The following is a 12,872-nucleotide window of genomic DNA, read 5'->3' as shown; positions in this document are numbered from 1 at the left end:
TTTCGAAGCAGATGCAGAAGTGAAGTCCCGTCTTTTCACCTGCACATAATGCAGCCAGGCACGGAAGATAGCACCATCCTGAATTGCAATCATCCGGAAACCTGTGGACTCGAAGTCCTGACAGGCCATAATTCACAATAATTTACCACGACAATGATTCATTGAAATACAATAACCACCGAAAACACACTGAATCACGACCGCTCTCACTGAACACCAACCTACTCTGCACTAAGTGAACGCAGAGCCCGGCAAACGACTCCCTCTCATCACGTAATATGACGCGATGATGGAAAAAACTGCTTTTTCAACACGGTCAAGGAAACTGTCACGTTTCTACTAAATTTGTGCCCTTATGTCTTGCAAAACTATTTTAAATCCTGCATTAACTTTTCATATGGTATTTTCATACAAGTTTATATATTAATTTTGAAAGAAAAAAAACCTGCAAGATGCCCTTTAAACAGTACATATTGGTCGCAACAGTACATATTGGTCGCAGCAGTCCGCCTGCGAGTCCCAGATGGCCGTTCCCCACTCACATGCCCGTCCAGTCAGTAAGGAGACCACAAAAGCGACTCTGGTGCGGTCCTCAGCATAGGTGATGGGCTGAAAAGAAAACACAACCTCACATTGTGTTAGAAAAGAGCGACATTCGGTGGGCTTACCGGCATAACAAGGTGGATTATTGATCCTGGGTTCGAGGATACTGTGAGTCTTCGGAGAGGATGGCGGATCCAGGCGAAAGTGATGAAACTGCTTTCACAAGTCAGTCACCTGGGCGGCCAGACTCTCCACAGCATGTCTAGCTGCAGACAACTCCTCTTCGTGTCTGCCCAGCATGGCTCCCTGAACCTCGACCACTGAACGGAAAGGTGCCTCCTTCGCTGGGTCCATGGTGGCCAGATTATTCTGTCAAGGAGAACAGAGGACCCAAGAGCGAAATGCAGGTACAATCTCAAATTTAATGAAAAAAGAGAACAAAGGCACCAGACGGGCGCAGAACTGGTTAACAGAAATATTCTTGTGTAAACTTAATGAAACGGAAACGGCAGGGACCCCAGGGTTGGGTAGCAGCAGTCAGCGAGGGTACACAGTTTTAGACCTGCAGTAGCCGGGCGGCCGGATGGAGAGTAGACGAAGACCACGAGCAGCAGGGTAGCTGGGCAGAATACAATGTTAACAGACACGGAGACGAGGCAGGACAAGATAAGACAAGACAAGGCAGGTATCCAGTAGAGGAATAACGGTATACCATACAGGAACGAGCCTTACAATAGTAACAATAATCTGGCAATGAGACAGGGAGAGAGGTAGGCTAGAAGTAGCAGGCAATATCAGGAGGGAAGAGAAAACCGGTGTGGAGAAGATCAGCGCGAACGCTGATTGCGATGAGGATCAGCTGAGAGAACGAGTGGGTGTGAGTATGTGTGTATGTACGTGAATGTGTGCATGTGAGTGTGAGAGAGAGGGAAAAAGGAGAAAGATCAATCATGGTTCATGACAGATGCAACGTGGCCATCCTCGCCACAAGTAAAACAGTACCATGGTCTCGGCCTACCTATTGGTTTCTTATTGACTGGATTCTCACTCACATTACCAGAAGCTCCTGCCTTCTTTTTGTCCTGTTTGTCTACTGCTGCTTGCAGTGGGAATTTCTTCTGGGTTTTAGGCTTTGTCGTAAGATCGACTAACTGACTTTGGAGCTTAGCTATCTGTTTCTTGAGCTCCTCCTTGCTCCAATTCAGCAGAGAACACGTTTTTGGGAATGCATCAGTGCTCTCTGTTTAGAAGACCCAAGATGTTGCTTCATATGAGTGACCTTTGCTGTATGTTTGTCTTCTTCGGTGTACATCGGGTCACGGGTGTTATAGGAAGTGTTTCCGGTTCCGGCTGACCTAATTTATGCACCCTAAAAATCATTTAACTGATTTGAATAATAGGAATGTATAATTTTCCTTGTGTATGCCAGGTTAAAGAGATGTGTTTTTAGTATAGATTTAAACTGACAGAGTGTGTCTGCTTCCCGGAAAATGTTATGGAGACTGTTCTAGAGTTTAGGTGCTAAATAGGAAAAGGATCTACTGCCAGCAGTCGTTTTTGATATTCTAGGTATTATCAACTGGCCAGAATTTTAGACGTGAAGGACTATAATGCGTTAAGAGCTCGCTCAAGTACTGGGGAGCTAAACCATTCAGTGCTTTGTAAGTAATCAGCAATATTTAAAAATGTATACAATGTTCAATAGGGAGCCAATGCAGTGTTGACAGAACCGGGCTAATATGGTCATACTTCCTGGTTCTAGTAAGAACTCTAGCTGCTGTGTTTTGGATCAGCTGTAGTTTGTTTATTATGCGTGCAGGGAAACCACCATAAGAGCAATACGATAATCTAGCCTTGAGGTCATGAACGCATGAACTAACTGTTCCGCATTTTTCATTGAAAGCATATGTCGTAATTTAGATATATTTTTAAGATGGAAGAATGCGGTTTTACCAGTGATGGGAATAACGGCGTTATAAATAAACGGCGTTACTAACGGCGTTATTTTTTTCAGTAACGAGTAATCTAACTAATTACTGCTTCCTCCATTACAACGCCGTTACCGTTACTGTCAATAAAAATGCGGCGTTACTTTAATTGAGCTCACTGAAGCGGTTTTCATCCGAGTAGGCTCTCTCTCTCAGCCATAGGAGCTGCAAAGTTTTTTCTCTGGTGTGTGAGTGTTTATGAGGCGCGGGACTCGACAAAAGCGAGGCGAATGCCCCGAGCGTGCTCGACAGTGCGCGAGAGAGACCGAGTGTGTCCGAGAACGCGCTCGACAGTGCGCGAGAGAGACCGAGTGTGTCCGAGAACGCGCTCGACAGTGCGCGACAGAGACCGAATGTGTCCGAGCATAAATACTTTATTTATAAATAAATTACACATATCAGCATTTGAATAATCTCTGTAGCATATTGGTATCATATGCAATGTTTTAATTAGTTTATATAACATAAACTCCAAAATAACCTGCAGGGAACGTTCAAACATATTTGTTTGACGGTTGTGAGCACGTGCGGCAAACACGACTAGAATTTGGCTAAAATAACCTCTGATGATGACGTTCTCTGTAGATTATGAAAATAACCCCCCAAAAGATTATATTGTTTTATTATTATTTATGTTGATACATTGTTCAGTATTATATTGAAAGCACTTTTTGTTAAACTTACTATTGTGAGGAAGAAAATACTTCAAGTAGGCTATACAGAATGTCTACCAGTTGTAAAGGTGTGTGAGTTAAGTTTTATCATTTTAATTATATGCACTAGTGTATGTGTATGTATATTTTTATTAGGCTACTATTTATTTATTTTTGGTACATTTCTTAAGAAGCATAATTTATTTTTAGACTTATTTGTTGGCCAGTTGTGGTCTGTGCAATAAATATTAAAAGTTCTAAACCATCTATTGTTTTATTGTTGCACTATAGTAATGATAATATTTTAATATTTAAGTTAATAGGTGTCTCTCACATTGTCCCACAGCAACATTAAAATAGTGTAGATTAGTGTACAACGTTTTATAATAATAAGATGTTCTATTTAGTGTCAATTTCATTCATTGAACATTTCATATTGGGGGTATCCAAGAAATTTCTTATATTTAAACTTTTTTTTTTTTTAAGTAACGCAATAGTTACTTTCCCTGGTAATTAGTTACTTTTGTAATGATGTAATTCAGTTACTAACGCAGTTACTTTTTGTGAGAAGTAACTAGTAACTATAACTAATTACTTTTTTTAAGTAACTTGCCCAACACTGGGTTTTACAGATGCTAGAAATGTAGCTTTCAAATGAAAGATTGGTATCAAAGAGCACACCAAGGTTCCAAACCAATAACGAAGACTTGAGAGAGCAGCCATCAATTGTTAGACAGTATTCTAGGTTAGTACGTGCAGAGGTTTTTGGTCCAATCATTAGAAACTCTGTTTTTTCAGAATTAAGTAATAGGAAATTATTAGTCATCCAAATTTTTATATCAGCTATGCATTCCGTTAATTTCTTGAATTTGCAAGTTTTGTCGGGGCGCAAAGAGATATAGAGCTGAGTATCATCGGCATAACAGTGAAAATTAATCCCATGCTTCCTAATGATATCTCCCAAGCATGTACAGAGTGAACAGCAATGGTCCTAGTACTGAGCCTTGTGGTACTCCATACTGAACTTGTGATGGATAAGACATCTCTTCATTTACTGCTACAAACTGATAACGGTCAGATAAGTATGATTTAAACCATGCTAATGCAATTCCACTAATGCCAACATAATTTTCGAGTCTATTTAAAAGTATGTTGTGGTCAATGGTATCAAATGCAGCACTAAGATCGAGTAACGCTAATAGAGAGATACAACCATGATCAGATTGATAAGAGCAAATCATTTGTAATTCTAATGAGAGCAGTCTCAGTACTATGGTACGGTCTAAATCCTGACTGGAAATCCTCGCAGATTCCATTTCTTTCTAAAAAGGAACATAGTTGTGAAGAAACTGCTTTTTCTAGTCTATCTGACAAAAAGGGTAGATTTGAGATCGGCCTGTAATTGACTAATTCTCTAGGATCAAGTTGCGTTTTTTTTAATAAGAGGTTTAATAATAGCCAGCTTAAAAGTTTTCGTTACATATCCTAGTGACAAAGATGAATTAATGATATTAAGAAGAGGATCTATGACCTCTGGAAGCATTTCTTTCAGTAGCTTAATCGGCATAAGGTATAACATACATGTTGTTGATTTAGATTATTTAACGAGTTTAGGCAATTCTTCCTCTTCTATAGCAACGAATTAATGGAATTTTTCCTCAGGGACACTACATTGCACTGCCTGATGCAATATTGTAGTAGACGGTTGCATAGTTATAATTTTCTCTTTAATATTATCAATCGTGTAAGTAAAGAAGTTCATAAAGTCATTACTGCTATGCTCTTTGGAAACTTCAGAAGTAGAAGCTTTATTTCTTGTTAATTTAGCCACTGTATCAATAAATACCTAGGGTTGTGTTTGTTTTCGAAAACAAAGTCTAAAAATAAGCAGATCTAGCAGTTTTCAAGGCCTTTCTGTACGCAGTCGTGCTCTCTCTCCACGAAATTAGAAAAGCGTCTAGTGTTGTTTTCTAAAGTGCTGTAAAAGAGAGAGTCAAAAGTTTCTGTCGCAATATCGAGTTCTTCTAAGCTATCTGGAATTCTGAGGAGATTAAACTGATCAGGAATATTATTAATAAAGCAATCTTTAGAGGCAGAAGTGATAGTTCTAACATATTTGTAACATGGAGTCGGCTTAGCAACCTTGGCTAAATGGAGTACTGTATACACGAGACTAGATAATGATCTGAGATGTCATCACTCTGCTGCAGAATTTCAATGGCATTAACATTGATTCCATTTGACAATATTAGATCTAAAGTATGATTATGACAATGAGTGTGAATTTTTCATGACAATGAATTTTTTTTCCCTGTTTTTTTTTTTCATTAATAAATATTTTACCCTTAAATTTTTGTATTTCTAATTTGGGGAACAGACACAGTCTCTATATGATGATATCTAGGTGAAAGAGTCTCTATGTGTTGGGATTTATCTGACCTCAGTGACGTGAGACAGCTAGCAGACGGTCAGTTTAGCCAGTCTGTCTGCTTCCTGACCTGAGCCCCAAATCGTCATGTTTGAGCTCTAAGACAATGTGCCATATTTCTAGAGAGAAGAGCAGCACCATCCCAGGAGGGATGAATACCATCTCTTTTCAATAGGTCAAGTCTGCCCCAAAAACTTTTCTAATTGTCTATGAATTCTATATTATTTTGCGGACACCACTTAGACAACCAGCTATTGTTGATGTTAAGACAATGTTTTTATGATCTGTTATACTACATACCTCACGTGTCATTCATATCTGTTTTAGAAGTCAACAACAGTCTATAACTATGTATTATGACATTTGATCTAAAACCTCTTTTATAGCCTTCTTCTGATGCTTTCAATAATAGTCTACCACAAATACAAAAAACAAAAAAAAGTCCCTGTGAACTGGAAGTTGCATGTGAAAGGGAATTTTGAACAGAGGGCAGGGTTTTACTCTAGCGCTCCTCTTCTCCATCTCTGCTCATAGCAGACTAACGGTTTGAGGGGAGTGGTTAGGCGTTTCCCAACCCAAGCCGTTAAACCTACATCATCAGAGAAGGAACGCCATTCCAGACCAAAAGTAACTTTTCAGATTTTGATGAAAGATTACCACGGCAAACATATTTTTTTTCTGTGTATATACTTGCATAAATTAATTGTTCACCTCAAGACTAGTAATATGCACCAGCAAAGTAAATCCGGTATATTTTGATTTCATGTCGCCTTTAAGTTGATAAAACAATTTTTAAAACCAGGTTCTGAGTAGCATTATACTGTTTCAGTTTTCTTTAAATGTTTTGAAAGTTAGGTCACTGTGGTAACAATATTTTTGGAGACTGTGACTTGTCAACAAAGGGTGAATTTTTTTATTTATTATCCCCTCATAACACATATCATTCATGTTTCTTTTTACAGATGCCTACTCTAAAGGATTGCTACATATGCAGTACAAAAATTGGAGTAGCAAGCAAAACATGTCAACACTGTAGTGCCAAGCAGCCGTATAAGCAAAAGCTTGAGAAAAAAAAGAACAGCTTTCCCAAGAATGGATTGACCGGCAAAAAAAAACCTGCAGTGTGAACAAAGTTTATGATGCAACAAATCTACTGGTAGGTTTATCTTTCAGATGTTAGTCATAAAATAGTAAGTACTGTAAATAATCCCTGATATTTAGCTTATACACACATGTCGTTGTTATATTTATATACAAAGGCTTCAGCAATTCTTTTTTCAGTGCATAAGGACTTAGGTGTAACATCTGTTTGTTTCCATTGAACTCAGGTCTGATAAAGAAGTTCTCTCTCTCTCTCTCTCTCTCTCTCTCTCTCTCTCTCTCTCTCTCTTTCTCCCTCTCCCTCTCCCTCTCCCTCTCCCTCTCTCCCTCTCCCCCTTATTAGTTTTATAATTCTGTCTCAATTTTATTCCAGCTCCACAAGTGGGAGCTTTTAGAGAGGTTCCCACTCCTTCTCCTTGCCAGGAGAACCTCAAATGTTTTTTCTGCTGAGTGCTTCTGTCCTTGGAAGATGGATACAGAAGAAACTCAGGATGCTTTTCTTACCATAAAGAGGTTGTATGAAAGTCTTCTTAATGGTAATAAACACAAATGCTCAATGCATGCAGAATTTTCACATATTTAATTGCTTATTAGTGCATCCTCAATTATATATATATTATTATGATTATTATATATTTTTTTCTCACCTTAGGTTTTAAAAATTGCATATAAAAACAATACTTCCAGTGTTTTTACATAGGGGAAATTACATAATAAAACTTGAGCAGGGTATTATTTTGATAATGTTAAATTGATATTACATTAATAAAAACAACCCATATGTGGACTTAAACGTAATAACAAATAAATAAAATAATAAAACCATAATAACACTTTATTTTATTATTTATTTATTTTTGCTGAATTATTATTTAATTATTATTACTCTCATGTCCACATCACAGTTTCTTTTATCCAACAGTGGCTATAAAAGCACCAAGCAGCACAGGAGAGAGTTCTGCCATTAACACATCAGCAGACCTAGCATCAGATTCCCCATCTCTGCTTACCGGTAATGGTAAAATGTTTCATTCAATTTAACTAACATGTTCTTGTACAGCAAACTATTTTTTTTGCACCTGTCACCCACCAAATAATAATATCTGTCCAAATGCAGACCCTAAGAGTTACACTCATTACACTCATAAAATCATAAATGTTTCATCCTTGAAAACAACAAAATACATTAAATATATTTTGTTTAATTCTACAATTTATTTCCATAGATTACTACATACTATACTATAGTAAACTATATTGTTAAGGTGAGCACATTGTATGAACTGTATCTGTACATGGTGGTGTAATGGTGTATTGGTTTTACAATTTCACACCATGTATGTCTTTGTGCAGCTTAAGGCTGGAATACACTACATGAATTTTGCCCATATTTTTGCCTCAATTCAGAAATTGATGCTAGTTGCTAGAAGTCAGAGCCAGCCTACACATTCTGGGCAGTAACATTTCGCAGGAAATAATGTAGTGTATGATGGCCAGACTTTTATTTGTATTTATTTTTTAGCTTCAGGCTATGATTATCAAACACTTTCCCTGTTTCACAAACAAGGCTTAAGCTAGTTCCAGACTATAATGCATGTTTCAGCTGCTATAGGGCACATTTATTAAAGTTACTTAAATGTCCTAATTGAACAAACACCGTGTCTTTAGTACATGCGATCAACACCGCGACAGGAGATAAAAGGTTATCTTCCATATTAATACATTTTTTTGTCCTAACCAGCCGCAACGGCAGCATGTGACGATTCTATTTTAGAAACGGTTTCTCTTTTTCTGTGACGCCGCGCTGGAACAACAAACACAAAGTGTGGCAATGATAATCTTTAAACATACTGTTTATGTGCTTTACTTAATGTTAAAAGTGTGTAATGTGACTCTGAATATCATTCAGTGCTCCAGCTTTGTAGCTGTAAAAGCAACAATGGAGAATTCACATCAGATCTTGAAATTAAACGAATGGGGAAACAAGAACATTCAAACTGTGAACAAACAAGTCTATTTTTGGAGAAATATTGTTTTAGTGACTCATTATGTATTTTAAATAATGTTTAAATGGTGTAATAAGTGTACATTTCATTATGTAGGCTACTTCACATAACCTGTGTAACACACACAGGTTACATTTTCTTGCGAATGCCGTCAAGATTAGTCTTTACCCTGGTGCTATGCATTTGCAGCGAGAGCCCGGCCCCGCCTACATGCTGTTCTGATTGGCTGTGGGTTTTGATTGATTTTGACGCATCTCGCAGTCGCGTCGCTTTTGGTGTGGACAGGCAAGTTGCTTGTCGCTGGAATCTTATCGCATCGCGTTGGTTAGGACATGGTGAAAGGCTTAAACCTGGCTTAATGTATGTGAAACCGGCCCATGTTGTTTTATTTGGTTATGTGTTTCCTAAGCAATGTAGGCACATGTATTTTAGTTTATTGTGCCCAGAACAGAGGCTACAAGTTGTATAGTGTATTCCAGCAGTTTTTATTTATTTATTTTTATGTGTGCAGAGACTCCATCAGCAGACCCAGCATCAGAGTCTTCATCTCTGCTCAGTCCTGAGTCTGACACTCTTCCTCCTGCATCTTCCTCCTTGGCTTCTCATCCTGTTTTCACCTTCTCTGAGTCTAGTCCTTTACCTTCTTCTTCTCTGGTCTCTTCTCTGCCACCGGCCTCAACTCTTTCTTCCTATTCTAAACTGTCCACTGAGCTAGGCAGTCCAGGTCCAGTATCTTCCTCAGGAAAAGAAAGAAAAAGAAAGAGGAAAGCAGACAATAAAGGTATGTGTGGATTTGTTTTGTTTTTTATTTTAACATAATGAGAGCTTTTTAGAGCTAAAAGAACATGGCCTTTCTCATTGTTTTTTTTAAAGGCTGGGTTAGAATTCTACAAATGTAAATATTGTAATATTTTCTTTTACACATATTGCAACATATTTATATTAAGCTATTCAGTGTTGTGACCATAACGTACCCAAACCAAGAGTTGATTGTTTGTTGAACTTTTTATTTTACTTGTGTCAAATTATAACCATATTTTTATTTGTTTCAGAATGCCCCATGCATAAAGACTCAACCAATTTCCCCTACAAAAAAATTTTGAAGAAAAGAATCAGGGAGGTTTGTTTTAAATAGCAAAATACTGAAATAACCCCACCCCCCCATCCTAAAAAAAACATTCACAGCAACAATACTATTTTGTACTTTTGTATGTTGTAATTGCAATGTATTTGCACAAAAAAGAAACATTACAAAATATACTAGATGATTAATGTAAGGTTTAGGTATTTATATAATTTGTGTTATAATGTTAAACCGTGTAATAAGAAATATTTTACTTCACAATTTAAGTTGTGCAAATTTAAAACCTTAACCATAGAAATGGTAGTGTGACAAAAACAAAAACTGCAGTATTGCAGTATACAATATTACAAAATTGTATTGATAATATAGTAATAAATTGAATTGTGCTAATAATTATTAATTAAAGTTTTATTATGCTTATTATGATAGATTTAGTCCAACTAACTATTTATTTCACTTTGTTTATTTTCACTTGGATTTAATTTTGTATTTACCGTTCAGCAGATGTATGACTGTAACTTCATGTGTTGTAAGTAAATGTCATTAACATTAACCCATGTTTCTTTCTGTTTCTGCTAAGGGTCATGCGGAGGTGTTGGTGCAGTGGCATCCTTGCTCTGGATGGTATGCATATTATTTGAAGTTTATATGCTGTACTGTAGAAAATTTACGGAACTTTTTTTTTAATATAAAAACATTAGAGAGAAAAATTTACATTGCAAAAACATTTATTCAGTTTTAACTGAAGTTGCAGTTTGATCAGGACTTCAGACTTCAATGTAATTAAAATGGTGTGCTTTTTATTTTTTTATCTATTCTTTAATGTTTTCAACCACTCTTAGTTTGAAGTATTTTTTTTATCAAGCCTTTGTTGAGAACCAAGATAGTATTTATATTCCATTAATAAGCATTGTAACTAACATTTTTTGCTGTCTTACAGTGGGAAAAAGTGGAAAAACTCCTGGGAGCCAAGAGAAAATATTCAAAGTTCATCATGAAGAAATCTCTTGATGTGTTCTCAACCTCAGTGTCAAAGTAACAGTGTTTGTATTATGATTGTCTTTTTATATGCAATGTTTTGTTCTATTAATTCATAATTAGAATAAGCTTCTATATATTTGTTTGTGCAAAACTGGGAACTGAGTTTTCAAGCAAGCCATTTTTTGACTAAGTGTGTGTGTGTGTGTGTGTGTGTGTGTGTGTGTGTGTGTGTGTGTGTGTGTGTGTGTGTGTGTGTGTGTGTGTGTGTGTGTGTGTGTGTGTGTGTGTGTGTGTGTGTGTCTGTGTCTGTGTCTGTGTGTCTGTGTCTGTGTCTGTGTCTGTCTGTGTGTGTGTGTTCCGATGTATTTTTTGTTGCTAGGTTGTAAAATGGATGCCTTATATGACTTGCAATTTTGTCTTTCAGTGTAAGACATAGCAGTTTGGTTTATTCTTGTGTTCTGTTTCTGTTGCTGCTTTGTACAGAACATTATCTGTTTTTGATGAGTGGACTCATCAAATGTTTTGAAATATGTCACTGGCTCTGTTCCTTCATATACTCTTGATTTTTACCATTGTTTATATTTGTAATTTTAGATTAAGAGAAAACATATGCACCCTTAATGCCTTTAATGATCTGTTTACTGCTGAAAATGTAAGAAAGCCATGTTGTTGTTGGTATTATTATTATCATTCATTACCCTAAATGACCTATTAGCCCACAGTCATATCTATAATGTGTGTATGGGAGGATAGACCAATATACTTTTGGGCCTTGGTTTAGAACCATCTGAAGCTGGTACGTCCTTTTCTGTAGGTAAGAACACAAGGAAGACAGCGATTGAATACTATTAATACGAGAACAATGCTTTTAAATGATGCCCCATGCCACGCCCACCCGTCACTGGGCTTTGATATAATTGGGTAATGTAGTCAAGATTTATCCTCTGTTATGAAATCACCCATTCATTGTAAAACTTGTTATTGGCCTGAGAGATATAATCATTGCCATGGGAAACCCCTGTCTTTGCTACACATTTAATCCCACTGGTCATAATTATGACCGCATATTTTTTCTTATTTAAGTGTTGTTATTGGCTTTGGGCAAGAAATTAAACTTTTTAAAGAAAAAAATAGATTGTCGTGATTAAAATGTATTACTGTCATGTGACTTGCACATCTAGAAGAAGATGTATTCCTCAGACTAAAAAGTATTATATAAAACACCTTAATTAACAGATAGAACTATCAAATTTTGTACATATATTCTCTAAAGGGTCTACTACTTATATATTTTGAGAATTATACTCCTGCATATATATTTTGCTTGTAAGAGGTGTAAATTTGTTAACGGTCACAATTGATGTTTGGGGCACACCAATTGGTTCTCATGAACATCTGCCTCATCCTCTAGAATCTAGAGGATGAGGCAGATGCTTCACGAGAACCAATTGGTGTGCCCCAAACAACCCTTTCAACGATGCATGGCCCATCTTCAGTGCACTGAATGAGTGCACACACATCTCAATGAAACTGGCCTATTAGGACAGGGCCCAAATGTAGTCCTTGGTCTACTCTAGCCCATAGAGGTCTAGCCGAACAAGCAGAAGTTCCTCCAGGGTGTAACTTTGTCCATGACAACCTTTTCATCTCACTAAGCCTCCTTCATGAAATGACAGAGCAAGATTATGGATGTCTTGGAATGTGTTGTGTAAATAGGCCTAATTTAAGTATTTGAATGAATTCTGACTATGGTGTTTCCCACCGGTCTCTATTGTGACAGAGTATAAAACCTATTATACCATGGTCTGGGTGAATACTCGATTCTGATTGGCTGCAGGGTGTCCGTTAAAAAGTGATAATGTACACCTAGGAAAGGCGTCCTTATAGTGTGTAAGTTACGTCTGGCATAGGCCTGCTGCCATTGCCTGTCTTTCTGTCTTGCTTGCTTTCCTTTCAACACGTGAGTGAATGGTTGACAATATTTGCTGTAGGCCTAATAAAAACGATTTAGGAAACTCTAAAATTTTTACTCTGAAACACATTAAAGTATTATTAATTGATTAAATATTTCTTTCTTTCGTAAGTGAC

The 12,872-nt window shown here is 37.0% G+C and overlaps 1 protein-coding gene and 1 long non-coding RNA gene across 4 annotated transcripts in view; one reads left to right on the top strand and one right to left on the bottom strand.

Moving 5' to 3' along the window:
• Positions 1-12,872, bottom strand: part of LOC309488539 — a 42,705-nt gene that overhangs the window by 16,805 nt on the left and 13,028 nt on the right. The window lies entirely within an intron of this gene.
• On the top strand, positions 6,080-11,290 carry LOC309488522 (uncharacterized protein). Of its 3 annotated transcripts, XM_082156799.1 has the most exons (8): positions 6,080-6,239; positions 6,575-6,768; positions 7,087-7,249; positions 7,636-7,731; positions 9,231-9,500; positions 9,772-9,839; positions 10,384-10,427; positions 10,744-11,290. In XM_082156799.1, exons 3-8 carry the CDS (start codon positions 7,183-7,185, stop codon positions 10,799-10,801), a joined length of 603 nt encoding a protein of 200 aa, XP_082012925.1. In that variant the 5' UTR covers positions 6,080-6,239; positions 6,575-6,768; positions 7,087-7,182; the 3' UTR covers positions 10,802-11,290. The 3 variants fall into 3 exon arrangements, 2 of the variants coding, with proteins under 2 accessions (XP_082012925.1, XP_082012926.1); XR_014202145.1 differs by lacking the exon at positions 6,080-6,239 and having other exon boundaries at positions 6,559-6,768; positions 7,087-7,226; positions 7,636-7,725; XM_082156800.1 differs by lacking the exon at positions 6,080-6,239 and having other exon boundaries at positions 6,563-6,768; positions 7,636-7,725.

This window comes from Leuciscus leuciscus, assembly GCF_965113295.1.
Source record: "Leuciscus leuciscus genome assembly, chromosome: 23".
NCBI classification, from domain to species: Eukaryota; Metazoa; Chordata; class Actinopteri; order Cypriniformes; family Leuciscidae; genus Leuciscus; species Leuciscus leuciscus.
The sequence above is the reverse complement of the archived record's forward strand: the minus strand, read 5'-3'. Positions and strand labels throughout refer to the sequence as shown.

Excerpts from the sequence above, each read along its gene's own strand:
- LOC309488522 (XM_082156799.1), top strand. The coding sequence starts at position 7,183 with ATGGATACAGAAGAAACTCAGGATGCTTTTCTTACCATAAAGAGGTTG. Across the intron at positions 7,250-7,635 it reads GTATGAAAGTCTTCTTAATG|TGGCTATAAAAGCACCAAGC; the intron begins GTAATAAACACA and ends TTTATCCAACAG. Across the intron at positions 10,428-10,743 it reads TGGCATCCTTGCTCTGGATG|TGGGAAAAAGTGGAAAAACT; the intron begins GTATGCATATTA and ends GCTGTCTTACAG.